The sequence below is a fragment of the Lepidochelys kempii genome, chromosome 6 (assembly GCF_965140265.1).
Source record: "Lepidochelys kempii isolate rLepKem1 chromosome 6, rLepKem1.hap2, whole genome shotgun sequence".
Lineage (NCBI taxonomy): Eukaryota > Metazoa > Chordata > Testudines > Cheloniidae > Lepidochelys > Lepidochelys kempii.
This window is the reverse complement of record NC_133261.1, coordinates 66,119,906-66,144,500: the sequence shown is the minus strand read 5'-3', so window position 1 is coordinate 66,144,500 and position 24,595 is coordinate 66,119,906. Positions and strand designations below refer to the sequence as shown.

Sequence of the window (24,595 nt, the reverse complement as noted above, 5' to 3'; positions counted from 1 at the left end):
GTGATGAGAACTTTTGATCCTTATTGAAGTGGGGAAAATTCAGAAAGTCCCAGCACCAAGTGTTGGCACTGCCCAGATGCCCACATTCAGCAGTTGCTACATTTTATACCATTTTGGGAAAGTCTTAATTTTGCTACCAAAATGCTGCAAGTGGGAAGATTCCAAGCTGTTTAGTTCAACGCTCCTGGATGGCTCTCTAGAGGCTCCAACTCTTCCTGAGGCTCTGTCATAAATATAAAGGGAAGGGTAAACCCCTTTGAAATCCCTCCTGGCCAGGGGAAAGCTCCTCTCACCTGTAAAGGGTTAAGAAGCTAAAGGTAACCTCGCTGGCACCTGACCAAAATGACCAATGAGGAGACAAGATACTTTCAAAAGCTGGGAGGAGGGAGAGAAACAAAGGGTCTGTGTCTGTCTGTAGTCGTCTTGGCCGGGGACAGAACAGGAATGGAGTCTTAGAACTTTTAGTAAGTAATCTAGCTAGGTATGTGTTAGATTATGATTTCTTTAAATGGCTGAGAAAAGAATTGTGCTGAATAGAATAACTATTTCTGTCTGTGTATCTTTTTTGTAACTTAAGGTTTTGCCTAGAGGGGTTCTCTATGTTTTTGAATCTAATTACCCTGTAAGATATCTACCATCCTGATTTTACAGGGGGGATTTCTTTATTTCTATTTACTTCTATTTTTTATTAAAAGTCTTCTTGTAAAACACTGAATGCTTTTTCATTGTTCTCAGATCCAAGGGTTTGGGTCTGTGGTCACCTATGCAAATTGGTGAGGCTTTTTATCCAACATTTCCCAGGAAAGGGGGGGTGCAAGTGTTGGGAGGATTGTTCATTGTTCTTAAGATCCAAGGGTCTGGGTCTGTAGTCACCTAGGCAAATTGGTGAGGCTTTTTATCCAACATTTCCCAGGAAAGGGGGGGGTGCAAGTGTTGGGAGGATTGTTCATTGTTCTTAAGATCCAAGGGTCTGGGTCTGTAGTCACCTAGGCAAATTGGTGAGGCTTTTTACCAAACCTTGTCCAGGAAGTGGGGTGCAAGGTTTTGGGAAGTATTTTGGGGGGAAGGACACGTCCAAACAGCTCTTCCCCAGTAACCAGTATTAGTTTGGTGGTGGTAGCGGCCAGTCCAAGGATAACGGATGTAATATTTTGTACCTTGGGGAAGTTTTGACCTAAGCTGGTAAAAATAAGCTTAGGAGGTTTTTCATGCAGGTCCCCACATCTGTACCCTAGAGTTCAGAGTGGGGGAGCAACCTTGACAGGCTCCATTGACCTTTCCGGAACTACAGAGAAGAGGGATTCTTTTCCAAATAGGAACCTGTAATGGTCTCATCTCAAGCTGGGAGAGGATCATTCAGCCCAGAAGCAGGATAGCACAGTAGTAATTTGGAAGCTGTGTAGCGAGGTGTTGCATTCATTAACCTACTTGCACTATGAATAGAGCGATAATATCTCAAGCTGCCATCCATCTCACCCCCATATGTGATACATCCTGGATTTGGACGTAATTGAAATCATTGGAGCAACAGTTGTGCATTATTAACAACTCACTGTATGCATGTTATTTAGTGATGGAAGCATGATTCCATCATGGTTAAAGCACAGGCCTTGGCTGCAAGGGTATAGGAGGGCTTTCAGAAGAACTGTGTTCTTTTTGGCTCTGCCAGACTTCCTGTATGACCTCGAGCAAGACATTTAACCTCTCTGTGCCTTGCTTTCCCATGTATAAAATGGAGATAATACTTACCTTCCCGATGGGATGTTGCAAAGATGAATTCATGACTTTGCAAAGTGCTTGGAGATTTTGGAATAGAAGGCACTGTAGAAGTGCAAAGTGTTCTTATTAATACACAGAATGATTCTTTTTACAGTTTGGCAGAGGCAGCAATACGTGGCTCCAGATTGGGATTAATTGTGGGGAGGGATAGTTCAGTGGTTTGAGCATTGGCCTGCTAAACCCAGGGTTGTGAGTTCAATTCTTGAGGGGACCATTTGGGATCTGGGGCAAAAATTGGGGATTGGTCCTGCTTTGAGCAGGGGGTTGGACTAGATGACCTCCTGAGGTCCCTTCCAACCCTGGTATTCTATGATTTGGGATGTAGGAAGGTGCTAACATCTCAAAAACCATCCTGATGAGACTTCAGCCCCAATTGTTGTAAATCTCTTGAGAGCAGCTGTTATTGTGCAGTTTCTGCCCTCCTGGCCAGACATGGGAACAGAGAACAGTTGTTTTTGCAAGACTGCTGTCACACACGAACCACAGCTAAGATGTGCATTCCTACAGTTTGGGAACTAAAACAAAACCCAAACTGCAGGGAGAGGATGAGCTCTAGGGAATTAGAACTGAAACCCACCTCCAACCCCTCACCCCTTTTATTCTCATCTCCCAAATTCAAGTGTCCTGGTTTTGGGTCTATGTCAAGTTGTTTGTTAGGACAGGCAAATTCTGAGTAACAAAACTCCCATGGTCTGAGAGGGCTGTGAAATGAGAGGTTTGTTTCCCTGAGCATGCAGCATTCATGTCTGACCTCTGAGTGATTTAGGTGATCAGGGTTTACCTGTATTATTTTGTTAAGACTTTACACAAACAAACAGCTCCAAAAATAGGCAGGGAGCTGAGCTCCTTTAAGGGAAGAGCTGCCTTTCAGGCCCAGCCCACGTGTGCAGCCTGATTAAGAAGCATACAGAGGGGAACTGGAAAAGCTGGCTGTGCGTGACTGAACGCCTCTGCTGGAACCTGTGGCTTCTCCTCAGCCCAGGCAGTTTCACAGATTGCAATTTACACATGAAAGAAAGTCAAGCATTGAAAGCCAGCCCATTATGCCCATCCTTTTCCTCTGTCCCACATCCTTCCTTTGGAGCCCTTTGCTGTCCTACACTGACATTAGGGGGTGCATTTACAGGTAACTGACTCCAATGGAAGGGATGTAGGAATATAACCCCAATTACAGCATATGGAGTTGTGATAGCAGTGGGTGAAATGCTGCTGAGAGCCCCTTTGCTGCAGAGCTTCGTCTCCCAGTGACTCATGAAGTGACTGCTCTGTGCCAATTTGCACTGTGTCCTCCTCACAGCCATAACCAGCTCCCAAGGCTGCTCACCTGCTGGTGCTCTGAGACTGCCCTATTGCCCCTTACGTGTCATTTCCAGCCGGCTGGTGATTCTCTTGTCCAGCACAAGCTCTGCCTGGCTGTCAGGCAGCTGCTTGAATCGTTGCCCAAAATGACCCGCCCTCGTTCTGGGCCTCTGGATTTACGGCCTATGCAGCTTGGCGCCCTCCCTTTGCATGGTCACCCCGGCTCCCATGGTCCAGCTTGGGGACAGGAAGAGCATGTCTCTCCCACCTGGCAGGTCACCCACACCACACTTCAGATTTATGAGCTGGGAACCTTGTCCTCCCAGTTGCCATGGAAACACAGCTTGCCAAGCAGGGCTGAGGAGAACAGAGCAGGCTGGTGAGTTTCCCCTTCACCATCCCCACTTCCCGCTTGGCCTGGCCACCCTGCACTGTGCCAGCAGCGGCCACCGTCCCGCCACCAGGGAGCATGCACGAGAGTTACCAGGCGGTGTAACAGGATCAGCAGGGGAGGGCGGGAGAGAACTTGAGGGCGTTAAGTCTTTTCACACTGGATGGAATCCCACCCCCAGGAACTGCGCTGTATGAACACAGAACAAGACAGTCCCTGCCCCAAAGCGGTTGCAATCTACTAGAAGACAAGCGGCAGCAGATGGGTACAGACAGGAGTACCAGGGAACCATGAGTCTTTGTGCCACATTGACCTGGTGGAGGGAACCTAGACCCTTCGTGCCCTTGGATCCTGGGTTTTGTTGTGAATGCAGCTTCAGGCCTGCAACTCTGAGGATCCTGTGCTTTGTGATGTGGGACAGTCTGGGCTCTTCGCGGCCCAGGCTCCTGTGGCTTGTCAGACTGGACGAAGGCATGGTCTTTCGTGCCCTGGGGCCCTGTGCTGGGCTCCTGTGTAGACTGATGTTGTCTGAGCTCTTCAGCTCCACTGTCCGCTCTTTGGGCTCATGGCGTGTTGTCCAGTTTGGGCGTTTGAAATGTCAGGAACGTGGCTTGAGCTAGTCACTGTCATTCCAGAATGAAATGGGATGAAGCTGAAGAGGCCCGCATAGTGCCCCAGGGCAGAGAGAGATTGCATTAACAGTGTGACAGTATATTTTGCTGCATATAATTCCCAGCTAACAACGGTCGGTGATGCCTTCCAGTGACAAAGCCACCACCGAGCTCTAGTGATAATCCCTTCTGCTGCTCCCCAGGGCATTGCCCTGGAAGGTTTCCATTAACAGACCCTCTTCCTAATATAAAGCAAGCTCTGTGCTCAATGCCCTCTAACACAAAACCATTAGCCCCAATGAACATACCAGTGTGGGGGTGTTTCCATATCCTAGGGTAGCCCCAACGGTGGGTCAGAGGCTGTGAGGGAACTGAGGATTCATGGGAGATTCCAAGGAGTGGGAAAGGTGTGACCTATTGGAGGGCAAACTGGTGGGCGGGAGCTGGAATCTTGTTGGAAGGCATGATGGGGTTGCTGCGCTCAGCAAGGCCAGTGCTGATGTGCACTTGTTACAGGATTCACGCAGACAGTTACGATGGAGTGGATGTACTGGTGGTTTTGTATCGGTGGATAATCCACACACACCAGAATGCCATCCCCAGGGTTTGGGCAGTACACTGAAATGCCTGGCTTAACGCCGGGTGAACTAGGAGGGTGTCTTGTTTGTGTGTGTCTGTTCCCTCTTTTGAGCAGGTTTCCTCAAACCAATTGCATGGCAGGGGCATTTTTGTCTAGCTGCCTCTGCAAACTAAACTCCTCCTTTGAGCATTGACTTTTGAGGTGCCTAGTACTCCAGACTTTTCTCTCCCCCCTGCAGCCCAGCTAAGTCAAGCTTTTCTGCATATGGCCCTCACTTGCTACAGGCACGAACCCAAAATGACAAATTGTTTCCGATACATTTAGCAGATAAAAGCTGCAGAACGCCGCATATTTCTGGCTGCAAGAGCTGCTGCCAGCAGCAAGCAGCCATAGCCCTGTAAATCTGTACCCAGAAGGCATCAACCCCACCCACCCGTCTGACACAAGAATGCCCACAGATGCTGTGGGAGTCAGGGAAAGGATCCTCCATGTCAGAACATCAAGTGTTACAGCATCTGAGGAAGTGAGCTGTAGCTCATGAAAGCTTATGCTCTAATAAATTGGTTAGTCTCTAAGGTGCCACAAGTCGTCCTCTTCTTTTTGCGACTACAGACTAACACGGCTGTTACTCTGAAACCTGTCAAAAAGCATCAATGTGGTGTCCGGAAGTTATGTTTGAGAATGCATTGTGGTAAATAAGCAGAGATGTCACCTCTTCTTCCCACTTAACCCTTCTTCCTATGCTGGGATTTGGGATGCAGAAAAATCCATGACAAAAATTATCACTCTATAGAAACTATCTTTCTGTAGTGAATAAATTTATATTATTGTTTTATTTTAACCAGTGTGTTTGGATTAGAGTGTGGGGGAAACTCCATTTGGGATGTCAAAGTTGGTGCATTATCATTTTCCTTTGATGAAATGATGATCTATGAGCTTGTACTGTTCAGAACTGAGCAGTACAAGATGCATATTTGGGGGTACAAGACTGGGACTAGGACTTTGCGCGTGTCACCCTGTATGTAATTCACAAGTGGCTGGGCAGAGTGCTCATGTATTTATCTGAGAGTGAATTTGCATGCTGAAAGCTGTGTGAGCAGGCCAAGAGTGGTTGTTCTGACAGCAAAGCAGTGTAAAAGGCACCCCAGGCTAGAGAGTTAAGGAGACACAGCTGTTCAACAGGCCAGATTGTACCCGGGGGAATGTCACAAAGCCAAAACCTTTGATAGTCTCCATTTCTGTGGTTTCTGAATTTTTTTCCCTCCTCATGTCTGTTTTGTATTTTCGCATAGATCAAAGGATGCAAGACCTCAGACTACCATAATATAGGTTACTGAGGCAAGGATCGTGATTCCTGGAAACACCATTGATATTTGCAGGATTGAGAAATCCCAAATCTTACCCTGGCCAAGAGAATCCACTGGTCAGACAGGCAGCTGCCCAGCAAAGTTCAGCTTGGGTATGTATCCAGTATGGTTTCAAGTCTCATTTTTTGGTCTGGGATGGTTGAATCATTTTGGAGATTTCAGGGAAGTTCAGGTAAGCACCTGCAAAGGAGTCTTACCTGGATTACCAGGAGACTGTGCTCACTGCCTCAATTTCCCTTTGCTGGTAGCCCCTCCAGCTAAACCAGAAACTCCTCCCTCTCTTGGGTAACAAAATTTCAAGGACAAATGTGGAAGAGGAGCCCACAAAACCCATCTCTGGAGGGTCCATAGGCTTTTAGCTTCTCAGTCCAGGGGAAGTGGAGAAGAGCTTTTCTCCCCCCTGTGCTGTAGTTGTGGCCCTGAAGAAGGAAGCAATTGCCTACATCAGTTGTTCAAGTCACCTTGTTCAGGGGCTCCCTATGCCAACAGTTTCAAAATGCCTCCCTTTCCAGCCTTCCATTCTCTAGCTGGCTCTCAGTGCAGGTCAAGATGGAGAGACCATTCCTTCCCCAAATGCCCCGGACTGCAGGCTGAAAGCTTATATACAGCTGGCTCCCTTCCCAGAATTCCTGGAGAGTCTCTAACTCTCATGGTCCTTTGGGCCACAAGTCCCAGAATCCTTCTGTTCTTAGTTTCTACCCAGAACAGGGCAGAGCTGGTCCTGCAACCTGTCTTAAAGTGGCAACATGCCCTAAGACAGGGTGTCACACCACCAGTCCTTACTCTGGGACTCAATCAGATCTGCATATCCCCTAGTATTCTGCCTGCATTTCAGAATGCCTCTCCAATATCTCCTCCTGTTGTCCGACTGCTATCTCCAGTTCAGGTTCTCAGCAGATGAGCTTACCTTTCCTCCAGAAATTCTCTCATCCTTCTCGCTACCAAACCCACCATTGTCCATGACCCTGATGCTTTCTCTGTCCCTGAGACTTGCAACCTTGTCGTTTGTTCAGCTCTTCTTTATCCTTCCCCTCCAAATCCTCTCTCCCTGCATCGGCACGAACATCCTCCCTTTCCTTCATCCCAACTGCTAAACCCTTAGCGTCTGGTTTATTGGAACCCCCTCCTCCTCTCAACTCTCCCCATTCCAGTCTATCGAAACCTTGCAGTAATTACTGCTCTTTGCACTGCAATAGTGCCTAGAGGGTCTAGCTCCCCTGTGCTAGTCACTAGAGAAACTTTAAAATAACCACTCTGCTGCTACTCCAAACACGCCACCATCCTCAAGTACTTCCTGTCCCCTTCCGCCACATGTAAGCACAACCTCATCCCCCAAACTCTGACCCGCTCCAACCTGCTTACATCTCACCCAGATTTCTTCCAGTTCTACTTTATGCAAAACGCTCTGCCTATCTCCCCTTTTCTCTTTTCCCCATTTGTGGATTTGGGCCTTTTGTGTTGTCCTCTGTATCTTGGAAAAGGCAGCCAATCACACCAAGTGTCTTTCCTCCATTGCTGGATTGTCACTGCTTCCTGTTCTTGTGCCACGGTTTTTAATGGGTTTTGATCTGCTAATTTAGGATGTAGAAGCTCCCTAGGCTCCTAACCCAGTGTTCCCATGCAGTTGTAAATTGCATGAACACACATGATGCTAAAGCAATTAATAGTAGAGGGAAGCAAAGTGCCTTGTTCGAGATCATGCAGCAAGTTAGTAAATCAGATGGGATTAGAGCAGGGCATCCTCGTGCAGGATCAGAACTCTACACCACATGGCATATGCAGAAAGCAAATAGGGATGGGTATATATAATAACTGCACCAGACAATGGCCCTGGAGTTTGTCTCAGGAAATCTAGGCCCCCTCCAATCTGTCAGGAGATTAAGAGAATCTGGTGCTGGGATCAAGATATCTCAACCTGTTCTTAGGCTAAAGCTAATTTATACCAGGCAAGCTCATTACATCTCTCCCAAACCAAGTCCACTCAATACCAACAGTTGTTTCACTGGCAGATCCACCCATCTACATTCAATGAACACCACACTCTTCTTGGAATTTTCCTTCCTCCCACTCCTTCACCCTCCACCTTTCCAGAGTCACTTTCCCCTAAATAATACATAGGGGGTGGAAGGTGAATGGGCAAAGACCGGTCCCTACTTTTTGAAAGTTATCCAGCAGGCCCTACTATTTGTATGCATGGAAAAGGCAAATGTGCAGTTCCACAATCACCTGTGGCCACTAGGCACAAGCTGGGCTCCACTCAGCTAAAGGGGTGGGGACAGGGAGAGGAGGCTAGGAACATCCATTCCCCATGGCAGAGGCTTGTTCTGGGCAGCAGAATTTATAGTGGATATGAGCGGGTACCTGGAAGACACTAGCAGCAATGAGGCCTTGGGGGAATACAAATGGGACAAAATTGGTGAGAATAGGTCCATTTGCCCATGGATGCTGGGCAGAAACTGGTGACATCCCCTGGGAATTCCACTGCTCTCCCACCACCTAGGAAGAATGACATGACAGAAGTATGTGCAAAAATGCTGTGCAGATCTAGGCTTCCTTCTGTACAGTTTTAGGCTGGGAGCATAGAACCCACTGTGTCAGTTTTATAGATTGTGGGTTGTCTTTATTTACAGGCGCGGACTGGGATTCAAGAGCTATGGACTCTAATTCGTGAGACTGCCACAGAGCCAGTGTAGCCTTAGGTAAGACACATAACCACTCCCTGCCTCAGTCTGCTCCAATGTAACATGGGGACAGTACCCTGTCAGAAATATAAAGGGAAGGGTAAACCCCTTTGAAATCCCTCCTGGCCAGGGGAAAGCTCCTCTCACCTGTAAAGGGTTAAGAAGCTAAAGGTAACCTCGCTGGCACCTGACCAAAATGACCAATGAGGAGACAAGATACTTTCAAAAGCTGGGAAGAGGGAGAGAAACAAAGGGTCTGTGTGTCTGTCTTATGCTGGTTTCTGCCGGGGATAGACCAGGAATGGAGTCTTAGAACTTTTAGTAAGTAGTCTAGCTAGGTATGTGTTAGATTATGATTTCTTTAAATGGCTGAGAAAAGAATTGTGCTGAATAGAATAACTATTTCTGTCTGTGTATTTTTTTTGTAACTTAAGGTTTTGCCTAGAGGGGTTCTTTATGTTTTTGAATCTAATTACCCTGTAAGATATCTACCATCCTGATTTTACAGGGGGGATTTCTTTATTTCTATTTACTTCTATTTTTATTAAAAGTCTTCTTGTAAGAAAACTGAATGCTTTTTCATTGTTCTCAGATCCAAGGGTTTGGGTCTGTAGTCACCTAGGCAAATTGGTGAGGCTTTTTACCAAACCTTGTCCAGGAAGTGGGGTGCAAGGTTTTGGGAAGTATTTTGGGGGGAAAGACGTTTCCAAACAGCTCTTCCCCAGTAACCAGTATTAGTTTGGTGGTGGTAGCGGCCAATCCAAGGACAAAGGGTGGAATATTTTGTACCTTGGGGAAGTTTTGACCTAAGCTGGTAAAGATAAGCTTAGGAGGTTTTTCATGCAGGTCCCCACATCTGTACCCTAGAGTTCAGAGTGGGGGAGGAACCTTGACATACCCCTTAGCTCCCACTTGCGGTAAAGCTTCATTCGTTGTCTGCAATATGCTTTGAGATCCCCAGATGGAAGGTGCTAAAGAAGCGTAGAGTATCATCAGATAACCTGCTGGCTGGTTTCTCCACTCCAGCCAAACAGCACGAGACCAAAGGACAGCATGTTTTTTAAAAAAAGCACACCCCAGAGGTTAGACACTCACTTCAAAAGAACTTTTTTAATTTAGAAATGCAGTTATATACATAGAACAATTAAAATTAAATTAAACTTTGTACAAATATTAAAATACTATCTTCACACCCACTGCAATGTACAGGAGACCAGAAAAGCAAAAATAAAACTGATTGAGTGACATCCTGCACAGCATCAATTACGTTTCATTTGTTTTAAAATCCCACATCTAGGAGTACCATTCCGCACACAATTCCATAGTGGTGTAACTCAGACAAAAACCAGAAAACAAATTAATGCATTGAAGGCAACCAAGCTTCGCTATCTGTAACTACCTGCAGTGTGCTCACTGCATCACACAGTGTCTGCTCCACAGACAGTTCAGCTTCGTGTTTGGTTTGAACTCTTATGTAAAGTTGAGAATCAAAAATAAAGCATTACTTTCCAGCAGAATTAGATTGCCCCTCTCCTTGGCTCACCCTTGGACAGAAGCAAAAAGCATATGTTAAAATAGAAGAGCATCAATTTAATTCAGACATCCACTCTGGTGCAACCACATGTAACCTCTTAAAGTTCTCCAGAAGGCCAAGTTAGAAGCAGTATGTAGGACAGAGCTCTCTGAAGAGAGGTCCCAGAGACTTACATGCTTTGTCCCAGGAGCAGTGAGAGCAGGACAATCATTCTTGGGGTTTGTTTTGTTTTTTTCACAAGGTTCTGAAACGTTGGCAGAAAATTCATTCCCAATATAAAAACACTCCCTCAAATGAAGCCAGCCTTAGGCAGCCTCTCTGCATTCCCAAGGCCTTTTACAGAGAGAACTGAAGTTTCTTAACTACAAGTTTCTGTGAACAAATGTTTTCAAATTTAATCAGCAGTTCCTTCTTTTCAGGATGAAATTTATTGTGCTAGTGTGAGAACCAGGAAATGAAACAGATACTAGTTCTGCTGTCCAGGCTGTGTGAAGTAAAGAATATTAATAAAACAATTGTTGTCCAAAAATAAAAACTAATTTGAAAAATTAGTTTAACAACATGACATGTTGTAAACAGATCAGCAAGGAAATCTAAACATCTCTATCTTGCTGCGCCTCCACTTTTTTACATGGCGGAGTCGTTGGTTTTTAGTATCTGATCATCTAGGCACAGTGAACCCTTCTTTATGGGCTCACCATTATATGCATTTGCACCCAATAGTTTGAGCCACCTACAGGGCCTGCCGGAGTTTTTAATAACAGCTCCTACTCACTCACCCCAAGTTTTCTAGGTGCTCTCTCTTCTGTACTCACAGCAGTGATCTCCCAGCCCAGCTTACGTCCTACAGCAGAACTTACTGCGCTCACTGAGTCCCAATTCAAATCAAACCAAATTCTCCACACTTCGGGGAGTCTTGTATTTCCTTCTAGAATAATGTCAATATTTCTCTCCAAATTACTCCATGTGCTGTGAGGGCAAGTCACCCCTCCAGATGCATAAAAACCCTGCTAAGTTGTTGAATTGTTAAATGGGGAAACCCTGAGAGAGTTCACTTCCAAGAGGAAGTACGTAAGATGATGCTCACAGAGTGTAATTTTATGTTGCAAGTTTGCTGTTGGTTTAAAAGGATGGGAATCCTCTGGCTCTGCTCCGTCCCAGAGTCACAAAGCTCTAATTGTGCAGCAGTCCTACAAAGGAGGAGAACACTACAGAACCTTGCTCCTTCCACCCGCAGGAGTCAGGCCCTTATTTAAAAAAACAACCGAAAACAAACCACCAAAGTTCCCTTCCCTGTTACTAATCCCTTTACATTATTCCAACATTGACATGATTAAAGTTTGCTTTTAATTCACCTTGCACTTCATAATTTCAGCACTGAGAAGAGACCAATCCAATTCACTTTCATTTGTAGTCAGTTTCACTTTCTGGATCTCTCACACTAGCCTGGTACTGTAATATCTGAATTGCAAACAGGGCAGAGGAATATCCTTGTTTAAAAAACTACAAAAACCCTTTCAATTGGAATAGCAAAGAAATCATGGAAGAGTTTCTATTGCACATAGTGTTTTGTAAATTTCTCCTGACAGCATCCCTTTAGGTTTTGTACCCCCTTATACTTTTAATAAGTGCTATTTTTAATTTTCAGGTATAATTAAATCATTTGAATATTCTTGTTAAGCATTTCAGGGTACAGAATGTGTAAGACAACATAAAACTGCACCATGCTGGGAATGCTATAGGGGGACTGTTTCCTTTTGACTATTCTGGTCTATGATTCCAGCACGAAATGCGGTATTCTTCACTCCAACTTAATGCTAACAAGTTATGGGAGAGTTCATAAGAAAGGGTTCTTTAAGGCTGAGTTCTGCAGTTCTTGCTCCCATTGATTAAAATGGGAGTTCTGAGTGTGCAGTATCTCACTTATCTTTCTAGCTCTCTTCTTTCCCCAGAAATTGATTTCTGCCCCTTCAAGTCTCCCTAAGACTTTAAAGGTATGCAGGTAATGGTCCACATGTTGCTCAGTAAAGAGAAAGAAAAAGCATTGTTTTTTCTTTTTGAAAACTTATCTGCTGGATTTTAAACAGGTTTTTCCCCTCCTCATTCTCTCTCATTTTATATGAAAGTAAACTCTAAAGCTGAATGCTTGGGAAGGTGAAACACAAGAATCCAAAAGCTGTTTCTGCTTGTTCTGGCTTGCATGGGATTTAATGTCTCTAGTCTGCATGGATGTTTCCACAGAAGAAAGTGACATGCTACTTTTCTGCAACCGCCAAGGCATCCAGGGGCATCAGAGATTTCCAGCCAGCAGGCTACAATTAGATCCCCCCATGAAAAGCCAGTATCAGTAGCTGCTATTTTATCCTCTTAAAATCAAAGAGACATCGATTGTCTATTTCTGCTGATTATTAAGATTACAGGCACATCTTTTCCCTCTCCCCACACCCCTCCCTCCTGGGAAAGAAACTCTGGGGGGACTCAAACAAAATTAAGGTCCCCTTCTTCTGTTGTTTTTCCCCAGTTGATTATTTCCCTCAGACTGGTGGATAACCACACTATTGTAAGTCGGGGTTAGTGGACACAGCCACTATGCGCTCTCTGTTAGGTACATGGCTGTCAGTTTCAGCATTCAGAGCAAGGTCAGGCCCTGGGATCAAATTCCAGCTTCATTAAGAGAATGCTCTTCTGTCAGCTGAAGAGTGTGGCACCTGGCCTTTGCACCCAGGCTGCTGGATGTCAGCTTTGGTTACCAGGGAACCTTAAGCTAATTAGAGAGCAATTCATTCTATTTTCTATTTGTTTGATGAGAAGAAAACAAGGTCAGTGTTTGCACTTTGATAAGAAGTGAGAGACCAGGTTATAGGGACACTTATTTCAAACGTGATTTTGTAGAAGAACAATTTTAAAACTAAGAGTAGAAATATTTCCATGTTGATTTTCTTTAAATTCCAATGGAAACTGTTTACAAACTAATACATTTATGCCTGCAGTCTGAAAGCCAAATACTGCAGCACCATTAAGCTGGAAATGAAACAAGTTTGTTTTTTATTGTCCAAACTGAGACAGAAACAAAACCACCAAGGATAGTGAAAGTTGGATTTGTCAAATTCTTGCAGTAACCTAGGGTGTTGAGCAGGTAAAGAAGTTTGTTTAAAATATACTACTTTTAACTTGACAGTGTCTCTTTAAAACAATTCTTGTGACTTAATTTAAGAGATACAAGGGATGTGGGAAAACAGAGCTGTTCCCCCCCCACACACACACACACGCACACACTGTTACAGCCGTCCTGGGAATTAACAGGCAAATGCATTAGGGAATTTAATGAGCAGGGGAGGCAGGTTGCTGGCTATACACTGCAGCCAATCCCTGCCCACTGCAGCTGGAGCTTAACCTCAGTTACTGTAGCAATAATCCATTTTAAAGTGTTATATAACACTCAGTATTCTAATATAGTCACTGCTCTGGGTAGGGAGTACAATTATAAAAAGGGGAGAGAAAGAGGGGCTGAGGTATTCACCCAGAAGTCACAACTTGCTGAATAAAGCCACGTCTCATTGCTCCCTCCATTTCAAATACAAATTCACTGGCTTTCCTTCAGGGCAACTGCTGGTTGACCACTTGACTAAGGTACGGGGTGAGCATGCACACCTCCACCCCCGGCCCCTTTTGCCTTAGTCCAACTAATGAGCTGCATAGACCTTTTTTTGAGGGGCTAAGCACTGCTGCTGGAACCAACTCTAGGGAAGCTGTTCCCTTGTCTTCCCTGCTTAACTCCTTTAAATCCACCACCAAGCCCCAAACATGCATTTGGCCATGGGACACAGTTGTCCCTATGCAGCACCATTCAGGAAATGACATGTAACAACCTCCAGTATGTCACACCAGGCCCTACATATACAAGGGACAAGAAATGTATTCCTAGGCTTATTTTAAGACAGCCCTGTCAAGAGAGTCATTAAAACTCATGCTCTGGACTAGGGAGTGTCCTGCTCCAGGTAATTGTTTAAAAACTGCTCTGCTGTCTCCACAATGGCCATGCAACCCAACTGTGTCAACTCCACTCTTCAGGAGGGGTTTTAGCGAACACACTGTTCCCCATCCCCATGAAGAAGAGGCCCACATGTGAGAGCAGCTCCAAATGCACAAAGAGGTCCCATTAGGATAAAACAGCAGCACAACTCTTTCCATTTAAGGTTCTGAAGACATGGTGCAACTATTTAGAAAGTGTGATGCTGTACTCGAGTACCCTGGTATCTCTTGCCAGGCAACCGAGGATGCTAACCACAAACCCCAGCATTAGCTGACAGTGTTAATATTTCTGCTGACAAAATCGCAAACATAAAAAAGGGCCAGTGAATCCAGAGAACATCTTAAAAAGCCCTTACGTTTCCTGGAAAATTGAGGGAGTAAGGGACAATGTTTCTAAAGGACTTTTCCATTTTTGCTGTCATGTCAAGTTAAAAGTTGTTCGTAGCAGTTACGCAGGAAAATCTGATATTTTTAAAACTGTGTCAGACACCCGACACCTGCAAAAGAACAGGCCTTTGGATAAACTGGCCACGAATATGGCACACCATGTCAGCAGAATGTGACTAACCTGCAGTTAACACAGGCTTGGTTAACTGGAGATCAGAAAATCAGGGTTGTACTGCAAGTTTTCTTGCTTCTAGGCCTTGTCTACAACTAGCCTTTTGAAGAAATTCTCCAGGAGTTTAGCACCAGGAGCTGCCCCTGTGCTAGACCAGCACTGAAAGGAACTGGTAAATTTTCCTCAGAGTAGACAGCCCTAGACTTCAGGAAACACAAAAACCGAGTGGATTGTGAGGTCAATGAAAGAATGAGACAGTGGGATTTTCTGGAATGGAATCTTGCAGAGAGACAGTTAGTCTGCTACATCAAAGGTGTATGTATATTTGCGGGGAAGATGAAGGATAACAAAAAAGGCATGAAGGGGAGGAAGAGAAAAATCTTCAGGCGTTTCCAAAAATCTTGTAAAAGATGTCAGACTTCTCTGCCTTTACAATACCCAGTAATGCCTAACTGTTAATATGCAGTCAAGTTACAGAACATACCACTTTATTTTTTAAAAACTATGAGCACTGCTGGATAGTGTAAATTACCCATATTGGAACTTTTCCCAAGCCCAGGTTCATCCCTCTTGGAGAACTCTGTCCTGCCCCCTAGTCACCAGGAGGATACTGGAAGAAAGGCCTTTATATAAACTATGTCTGCACCCAACGAGCAAGCAGTTCTTGATCCCTGCTCTCTGGGCTGCTGAACAGCTAGTGAGGCCTGTGAGAAGCTGCGACAAGCCAGTGTGAGAAGGAGAAAGGCACAAGTAAGTAGCAGCTCTCCAGACGCTGCTGTCAAACATCTGACACGGGGAGGGAAGAAGAGGGAGGAGCTCAAATCCATTACATTATTCAAGCCCCTAATGTAGATGAAATGGGAAGGCTGACACCGCACCAAATGGCGCATCGAGGAGACAACCTGGCAATATCCTTTGGATCTTCAGCTGAAGCGTCTCTGCTTGGAGGTATCCAGGGCCCAGCTCGTGAAGGTGGGGAAGGCTGCACAGAATGCTTGCATCCCAAGAAAGAAGAGGGGGAACCAAGAGGGAGAAGGCTAAACAAGTGCAGCAGGCCTCATGCTTCCTTCAACAATGGAGTATCTGGAAGGGAAAAGAAAAAGAGAGGTCAGACTTTACACGGGTCACTCTATGGAACTTCTAACAGGTGTCAGCAAAGTGCACAGACAGGGCATATGTTACAGCCCCTCCCACATCCCAGTACAGACACACACTCTCCGACAATGGTAGTGCAGCATTCGCCCTCCGACACCAGGTAGCACTTCTCCCCAAGCCCTCCAGCAGCCTCCCTACAGATCAGGAGTTTCCTATTGCCTTAGCCTAGCAGCAGCAGGTGATTGCAAATAGGCCTGTGGCAAGTTAACCTTTAACTACAGCCAGTGCAAGTTCCCATGTAGGTGGGAGTTAGGTAGCTTCAGCAGGATCTTGACCCAGTAAGCTAGCCTTTTGGTTAGTCTTCCTTATAACATAAGGACGGCCATATTGGGTCAGACCAAAGGTCCACCTAGGCCAGTATCCAGTCTTCTGACAATGACCAATGCCAGGTGCCCCAGAGAGAATGAACAGAACAGGTAATCATCAAGTGAGACACCCCGTCGCCCATTCCCAGCTTCTGGATTATAGCAATTTGCCCCACTGAGAGGTGCTTTAAACAGAGATTTAAAAGCAGTGCTATACATTGCAGAACACATGGATTGTCTGCCTATTTCTGCACAGTCTGAAAGGCCCACTGGATCAGCTTTTGGCAACACTATCCCCAAACTCTGCTACCCATGTTTGAGGTTTTCCTCCCATATCTGGGAATCTGGTATTTCCCTCCCTGTAGGGGAAATAACCTTTGGGGTTTTATTGTTGAGTAGGGTTCCAAGTCATGTTACTGACTATTATAGGGCTTGCAGCAATGGAAAATAAAGTTCTGCTTTGTGCTATCTATAAGCCATTTATGCTTCTTGACCTAGCAGATCTAACCTCTACAGAAGCAAAGCTTTGTTCTGTCTCCATATCAGCTCTGTCCTTGTAAGGCCTCTCTTTTCGCAGAGTCCAGAAAACTCAGAGAGCTGGTCCATGTTATGTGGACTCCTGTCCGCTACAGGACTGAGGCACAAGACCATCATAACTCATTCCTCTTAGGACTTCAAACTAGACTTGTGCTCTGGGTCTGTAGTGCTTTATGCACTACACTAGACAGTCCCTTGCCTTGTCAGTTACAGTGCCCCAAATGGAGGAGCCCCAGAACTGTAAACTGCTCATTTTCAAAAAAGTGCCCCCCTCCAACAAGCAGTTGCCCCTAAATAGGGCTGCCCTGCATTTTCATGGCACTGCGGGGATGGGGAGAAAGTTCTTTGCCAATGACTTGATAAAGACCAGAGGAAGCACAAGAGCAGAGCAGAACAGACCTGTGGTCCTAGTCTGGCATCTTGCCTTTGATGCAGGCCAATGCTGGATGCTTTGGAGGAAGATGTACAGCCCCCAGTATACATTTAATTACGTAACACAGTGGAGGTAGGGAAATTTCTTTGACACTCAGCTGGTGACCAGCTTGTGCCCTTAAGCCAAAGAATCAATGGCCCTTGTAATTCTCATCCTAGCTAGCTTCACTGCGGCGACTATTCTTATGCACATTAGTGTCTCATTCAGTATTCCCTGTTCATATCACGTACCGTCTGTGTATTCCTCCGAGGAAGTAAGTGATAAAAGGCTTTGTAGATCACTGCTTTCTGAGTCTTGAGCATCTTTGTGCACAGGTCTACTGCTAGCCATGCCAGCTACCCAGGAAGAGGTGGTGGCCTGGTGTACGAGAACAGTTTCAGAGCGTTGAGAGCCACTGGCTTCACACAGTCCAGAGCGTCCTGGGGCCTCGTCCTCTCCAACGAAGCAGTCCCGAGCCCCTTGGTCCTGCTGCTGCTGCATCTCACTTGTTCCACTCTGCCCAGCTCCCTCTGACAGCACAATCTGTACTCGTGAATCCGAGGGCGGAATGCAGTTCCCTGCGCTGCCATAGACTGCTTCTTCATAGGACGGCAAGGCCACCTGGACACCATCCACCATCATGGAGACCTGATCCCCAGATACACCTTGATCACGTCTTGCAAGAGGAAAAAGCTAATTTAGGGCTAATTTAGATAGCTCTGTGTGTCTGTGAGCCCCCCCACCACGCCAATGAGCCATGAAGTAACCTTTCCTTAACCCAATTCCACCACTCAACAGTGACCTGTTCAGGGGGAGAAGGACTGAATTTTACCAACACCCCATGAAAAGCAGTCACCTCCTTGTGCTGCCATGCCAGTGACCACACACTAGTTCTCCTGTTAACAGTGGCTGGCCCTGCGGAAGACAGGGGCATGCTCCAGAACTGTGCCCTCAAATGAGACAATGCCCTGCTGCTCAACAGCCACCCCACCAGCTGTTCAAGGAGCAGAAGTGGCTGGCTCAGAAGACCAATCTGTGCCCACCCGGAGGAAGGGCAGCAGAGCACAGTACACACTGCCGGCAATGGCAGCAGTTGAAATGTGGGACCCTCCCCTCCTCCATGTACAGCTGTCTTTTCCCAGGTCAGGAGGGCAAATGTCCTGTATTTTTTCTATTCCCCCCCACCCTCCCTGCAGCAGGGATAATCAGAGATGTGCACATATGTCAGAAGCTCCTGAATAATTAATTTATTCTGGCTGGTCAGTACCTTTATTTAGTGATATCAGCATAATTCACAGCCACAGAAGCAACGGAGGGATCTCTTAAATGAGCTGGGCACTGGCAGGGGAAGGGGCAGATGTAAATCCACAGGCTCTTACCTTGGTAATCATCCAGCACTGGAAAAGTAAGGAGGCTGAAGTAGAGGACAGTCCAATAGGGTTTGGATAATGTCTTACATTTAAAATGTAGAAGCACAGAAATAGAATAGCAAATAGATCAGGTGGAATGGGAGAACAGTAGCCACAGAAAATGCTGTATCCAAGTTCAGGGGGTCTCCAGGAGGAGCCGTTCACAAGTGCTGGGCACACTGCTTCACAGTGCACAAATGCTGTGTTTCCTGAAGCCCATAGACACTCTGTGCCACCCACAGACCTCTTCTCACCCATAATACTGCCTGTGCCTCGTCACTGGAGACGCGTAAGTGGGGCAGCTAAAAGTAAGGGGTGCATGGGGGGTGGGGGGAAAATAAAAAAAAATCACAGCTCCACTATGTCCTGAGTTTGTGAGGCCCGTGGTTTAAATAAGGCAGGGAATAGCCCTTTCCTCAACTCTATTCAGTATGCTGTCCTACGGGAAGTGAATCTGGGGGGTCAGGCCAAGCTTCCAATAGACTATGTTCACATCACAAAAAAACCACCAGCACACATTAGTGCTGACTGATGTCAACAACGGGAAGTTTTAATGGACAGACCAAAGCCTGACAGGAGCTGGAGACTAAACCCTCTCCAGATAAGGGCTGAGGTACATTGGCAGGGCAGTGGAAGCCTGTGGTAAGATTGCCAGTATCACATCTATTCTGTGAATGAGAAGAACAGTCTCTTTTCTTGTGTCATCAACCCGATGGCATCTTTTGCCAGCAGTAAATTTATTTAAAGGAAAGGGATGAGAAGTTATGGCCATTAAAACCAGACCCTGCTCAACATGACATGAGGAGATTATACAGAAACCCAGCAGAACCCAACAAAGCAACAGACTTGAAGGAAGAGTGATGAAGAAAAGCACAAAAGGATGAAAAAAGGAAATGAGAAAAACAGAAGAACAGGACAGAGAAAGGAAAGAAGAGTGATGGGGTTAAGATGACAGAAAGAGGAGACAAACCCAACACCCTTGTGGACTGCACATGTAAATAAATATTACATCCCCCAGCCCCTGCCCTCTGTTGAAACTTTTCCCCCACTGAGCTCACCTGCTGTGATGAAAAGACTTCAGCTTTGGCTGCAGCAAAACGAACAGCACAACTAAGAGAAGGATCAGAGCTACTGAGCTTGCTGTGGAGGCCACTATGGAGAGGGTGGGGACCCCGATTGTCGGGGGCGAATCTTTATCTACAAAGCCAAAAGAAACAAATGGTTCATGCCTCAGAACAGCCATCATGTGAAGAAGGTACATACAAGGGTACTCTGAAAAATGGAGGGAGTGTCAGGGAAGAGCAATAGAAGGGGGGAAGGAGGCTAAAGGGGCTGATTTAGGAGAGGATGAGTTAAATGCATACATTTAGTTTGGCTAAGTGACAACTGTGACGAAGCAGGGAGGGGGGAGTGTTGACCTGGGAATGTGGCAGGGGAGTTTCATTGGAGATGGGATACCTGAGAGCCTGTAACCTGAGCCGGGGGGAGATGAGGGAAGCAACACCTCTGCCCAGGAAACTGGACAAAGGCTGCAGGAGAGAGCCTGCTGGGGGGGGTTGGTTTCAGTTTTGGGCTGGGTGGTGGAAAGCAGGGAACCCCAAGCCTGGGGTCTAAGCTCCCTGCCCCCCAAGAAGGACTTGACTGAGGGGTCCTGGTTGTACCCACAAGCTCTGTTTTAGACTGTGTTCCTATTGTCCAATAAACCTTCTGTTTTACTGGCTGGCTGAGAGAGTCACAGTGAATCCCAGGAAGAGGGGTGAAGGGCCCAAACTTCCTCACACTCCGTGACAACAACTACAAAGAGACTTGATGACCATAAGGAAGGAAGAGAATTGTTTAGCGTAACAGAAGGGGTGTTTTAGGCTGAGCAGCAGGAAAAGCTCCCTGTTAATAGGAATTCTTAGCCAGTGGAAGAGTCTGCCCCAAGGAAAGTAGTGGAATCCCCATGGCTTGTGTTAGCACAGGTAAAGTGTGACAAGGGAGCTGAGCAGGGGTAGCTATGTCGGCAGGAGAAGCCAACATAGCGCTTTCTACACTGGCGCTTAGGTAGGTCCCACAGTAAGTGCTAGTGTAGACATAGCCTAACAAACATGTAGTAGGGAATAATCCTGTACTGGCAGGGAAATGAACTCAGACAGCCTAAGAGGTCTTCTCCCTCTCTAGGCTGTGTAATTAATTGCCTGTATGTTGCTTCTATCCCCTAACCCATTTAAGTGATGACTAAAGTCTTCTGTACTAACCCGCCCCGCAATGCTTGTAGGTTCACTGGCCAATGCTCTTACATGCTTCATATACAGGACACCCCCATTTAACTGAATCCCAGTTAAGCAAAACTTCCATTTTGCTACAATTCACTATGTCCTCTAGGGTCACACCTAGCAATAGGTACTTAGTGTAGACAAGATCTTCACATCATGTTCCTGTATGGCTGCATTTTCTGTGAAGCGGTGCGACACCCGAAGATGGATTAAGATGTGATTGTTTGCTTTGAAGCCTATGGTCTTAACACAGTTTCCTCATTTCTCACTGGCTTTTTCAAGTCACTACCCTTCCACCAGTGACTTGAGGCCCTATATTTCTGGTCAACCCAGGCCATGTGTGGTATTAACCCATCCCCGGTGATACTAGAGAAAAGCCACGTGGTCATTGCCATTCACATTGCTACTTGCAGTCCTGGAGTGGGCAAAATGCCATCATGCAGGAATGCTGTCCAAGCATGGCGAGTTGTCACAGTGAAGGGTTTTCTTGCATGGACTGGGACTGGGGGAGGAAGTGGGATGGGAAAGAACAGAGGAATTTTTACAATCCCACACTGAACTCAGAGTGCTTTCAGGTTCTACCTGGCCGCAGGTGAATTCCACTTCCCCCTCCCCTGGCACAGATGCTCAGAGTAAGGGCTGTAAGAGTGGCCAGGAGAGAAAAGGGCATCTTTGGGAATAGTACAGTAGGTTCTAGTGGCCACAGAGCTCGGGTGAACTCCAAGAAGGGGTGCTTTTCTGTTTGCTTTCTGATTAAGTTAAGCCAGAAAGCAAGATGTGTTATAAACACTAATCCCGGAGGAAAAATTTGACTCCAATTGTTGCTGCTGAGTCATTCCACCAGTATATGGGCTCCTCCCTCCATCAGCTTTTACTGGGTATGTATGTTTTTTAAAACCAGAAATCCTTAAACATAGACAATAAAATTACAGCTGTATAACAAATATTTTTCTGCAGACTGCTTTACTTTCCTGTCATGGGAGAGGAATTCCTGTCCAGCTTGGAAAAGCCTCACATAACAAAAGCTGTCAATTTCCATTTAGAAAGAAAGAAAACAGAAATCAGCAGTAACATCCATCAGGCCAGGCCAAACAAACAGCACCATGGAGCTCTGCGCTGCAGCAGACTGCAAGCTCCAAAAGCAAATAAAGCAGCCCCTCCAAAAATGGGTGTTAGAAAGCACTGGTGAAGAAGAAAGAACAGAGACACAGCCACAGTCTGCAATATTGTTGTAGCCCTGTTGGTCCCCAGGATATTAGAGAGACAAGACGAGGTGGATGATGTATTGTCAGCTTGCCAGGAGCCAGAGGGGCAGCACTGAAAGTGCACACGATAGAGCAGCTTACTGCCCCCTTATCTCTAATACGGCAAGATGGAATCTATTGTCTCAGCAGGCTAATACAGGAGCCACCACTCAAACCATGACAGAGATCTGCATCCAGAAGCACATCTTCACAGGCCATGTTTCTCTGTTAAAGAACATGGGCTGGACTTTGAAAGGAGGAATGTAGGAGAGGTGTTGTGCTTTTACACTGTGAGCTGGGATTACCACTGATTTTGTTTGTACAGCACCTAGCACAACGGGCCCAATCTTGTTGCGTTCTTTAGGCACTACCTCAATACATGTATCAAATATTAAAATATATAATAAATAAGAGAAGACAGTCTAAAATGGAAGCTACCTTCCTTACTTGCTGTAATGCATTACTCACCTTGGCTTAGCCTACAGCTAATTTCCATGGCTGGATTCCATTCTCCATTCTTGCATGTCAAGTATTTGTAATCTCCCTTTAGCATGTAGCCTTCATCACATACATACTCTATGACGCTGTCAGATGTCAGAGGGTCACTGCAAGGAGTTGGATGGCATTTGTAGCCTCCATTCTCGGGCTCCGGCGGACGGGGGCAAACTGGAGGAAAAGGGGAAAGGAGAGAAACCATCATGAAGATGTTGTATAGAGGAAGACTCCAACTGTGCAAGTACCGACTTTGCAAAAATCAGCTGAAAATGTGGCGCATGTTTGTAGTTCCTCCTGCTGGCTTCTGAGAAGTCTTTTGTTTCTAGAAATGGGAAGAAACACCATAATACAGCAATGACGCTCCACTGCCTGGGTTTCACCCCTACTAAATCTAGTGCAGTTGTTGAATGCTAGGTTTTATTCCAATACTATAAGTTAGCCACCAAGTTAAGGAAGGGTCAAAAGAAACAGACTTAGAAAATAAGGTAAGTAGAGCATGTCTACGCAGCAAAAGACAAAAACCAAAACTACGCGTCAACTAACTTGGGCTCTGAGGGCTCTTGTTACAGGGCTAAAAATAAATGTAGATGTTCCCATGTAGGCTGGAGTCTGGTCTCTGAGACCCACTCCCTCCTTGCTGGGTTTCAAAGTCTTGGCTCCAGTCCAAGCAGGAACATCTACACTGAAATTTGGGTGCAGACATGCTGCCATGGGTTTTTTTCCCCTCTTTCTTTTCAGTGTAGACATACCCTAAGACACATCCATAGCAATGCCACTTGTAAATTGCTTCAAGTGCGGACACCTCTCTAGGCAGGCCCATAAAGTCCTTAATCTTATGTCTCCCCACACGGTCACTTCATTATTGATTTTCTTCTTTTTCTAAGGTCCAGATGGCTTAGTCAGCCTGCACAACTTGATATGGAGAGATAACATGGTTTCCTCCCACTCAAATCAATTATAGAATCATAGGACTAGAAAGGACCTCAAAAGGTCATCTAGTCCAGTCTTCTGCACTCATGCCAGGACTAAGTATTAGACCATTCCTGACAGGCATTTGTCTAACCTACTCAACCTCCAATGATGGAGGTTCCAACAGCCTCCCTAGGCAATTTATTCCAGTGCTTAACCACCCTGACAGTTCGGAAGTTTTTCCTAATGTCCAACCATTGCTGCAATTTAAACTCATTGCTTCTTGTCCTATCCTCAAAGGTTAACTAGAACCAATTTTTCTCCCTCCTCTTTATAACAACCTTTTAAGTCCTTAACGACTGTTAATCAAGTCCTCTCTCGTCTTTTCTTCTCCAGACTAAACAAACCCAGTTTTATCAATCTTCTCATGTAAGTCATGTTTTCTAGACCTTTATTCATTTTTGTTGCTCTTCTCTGGACTCACTCTAATTTGTCCACATCTTTCCTGAAATGTGGCGGCCAGGACTGGACACAATACTCCAGTTGAGGCCTAATCAGTGCAGAATAGAGCAGAAGAATTACTTCTATCTTGCCTACAATACTCTTATGAATACATTCCAGAATGATGTTTTTTTCGCAACAGTGTTAACACTCTTCTCATTTAGCTTGTGATCCACTATGATTCAGATCCCTTTCTGCCATACTCCTTCCTAGGCAGTCATTTCCCATTTTCCTTCCTAAGTGGAGTATTCTGCATTTGTCCTTATTGAATTTCATCCTATTTACTTCAGAGCATTTCTTCAGTTTGTCCAGATCATTTTGAATTTTAGTCCTATCCTCCAAAGCACTTGCAACCCCTCTGCAAACTTTATAAGTGTACTCTCCATGCCATTATCTAAATCATTGAGGAAGATATTGAACAGAACCAGACCGGATCCCTGCAGGACCCCACTCATTATGCCCTTCCAGCATGACTGTGAACCACTGACAACTACTCTCCGGGAACAGTTTTCCAACCAGTTATTCATCCACCCTATA

The 24,595-nt window shown here is 45.7% G+C and overlaps 1 protein-coding gene across 4 annotated transcripts in view; it reads right to left on the bottom strand.

Annotated features, from left to right (window-relative positions):
* Window positions 1-9,791: 9,791 nt before the first annotated feature.
* Window positions 9,792-24,595, bottom strand: part of SUSD6 (sushi domain containing 6) — a 111,741-nt gene continuing 96,937 nt past the window's right edge. For all 4 annotated transcript variants that reach the window (XM_073348474.1, XM_073348473.1, XM_073348472.1 and 1 more), the window contains 4 exons: window positions 22,622-22,819; window positions 19,710-19,848; window positions 17,494-17,918; window positions 9,792-15,916 (listed from right to left, as the gene is read on the bottom strand). In XM_073348474.1, the coding sequence (XP_073204575.1) occupies window positions 15,891-15,916; window positions 17,494-17,918; window positions 19,710-19,848; window positions 22,622-22,819 (788 nt within the window). In that variant the 3' untranslated portion in view covers window positions 9,792-15,890. The remainder of the gene's footprint in view (window positions 15,917-17,493; window positions 17,919-19,709; window positions 19,849-22,621; window positions 22,820-24,595) is intronic.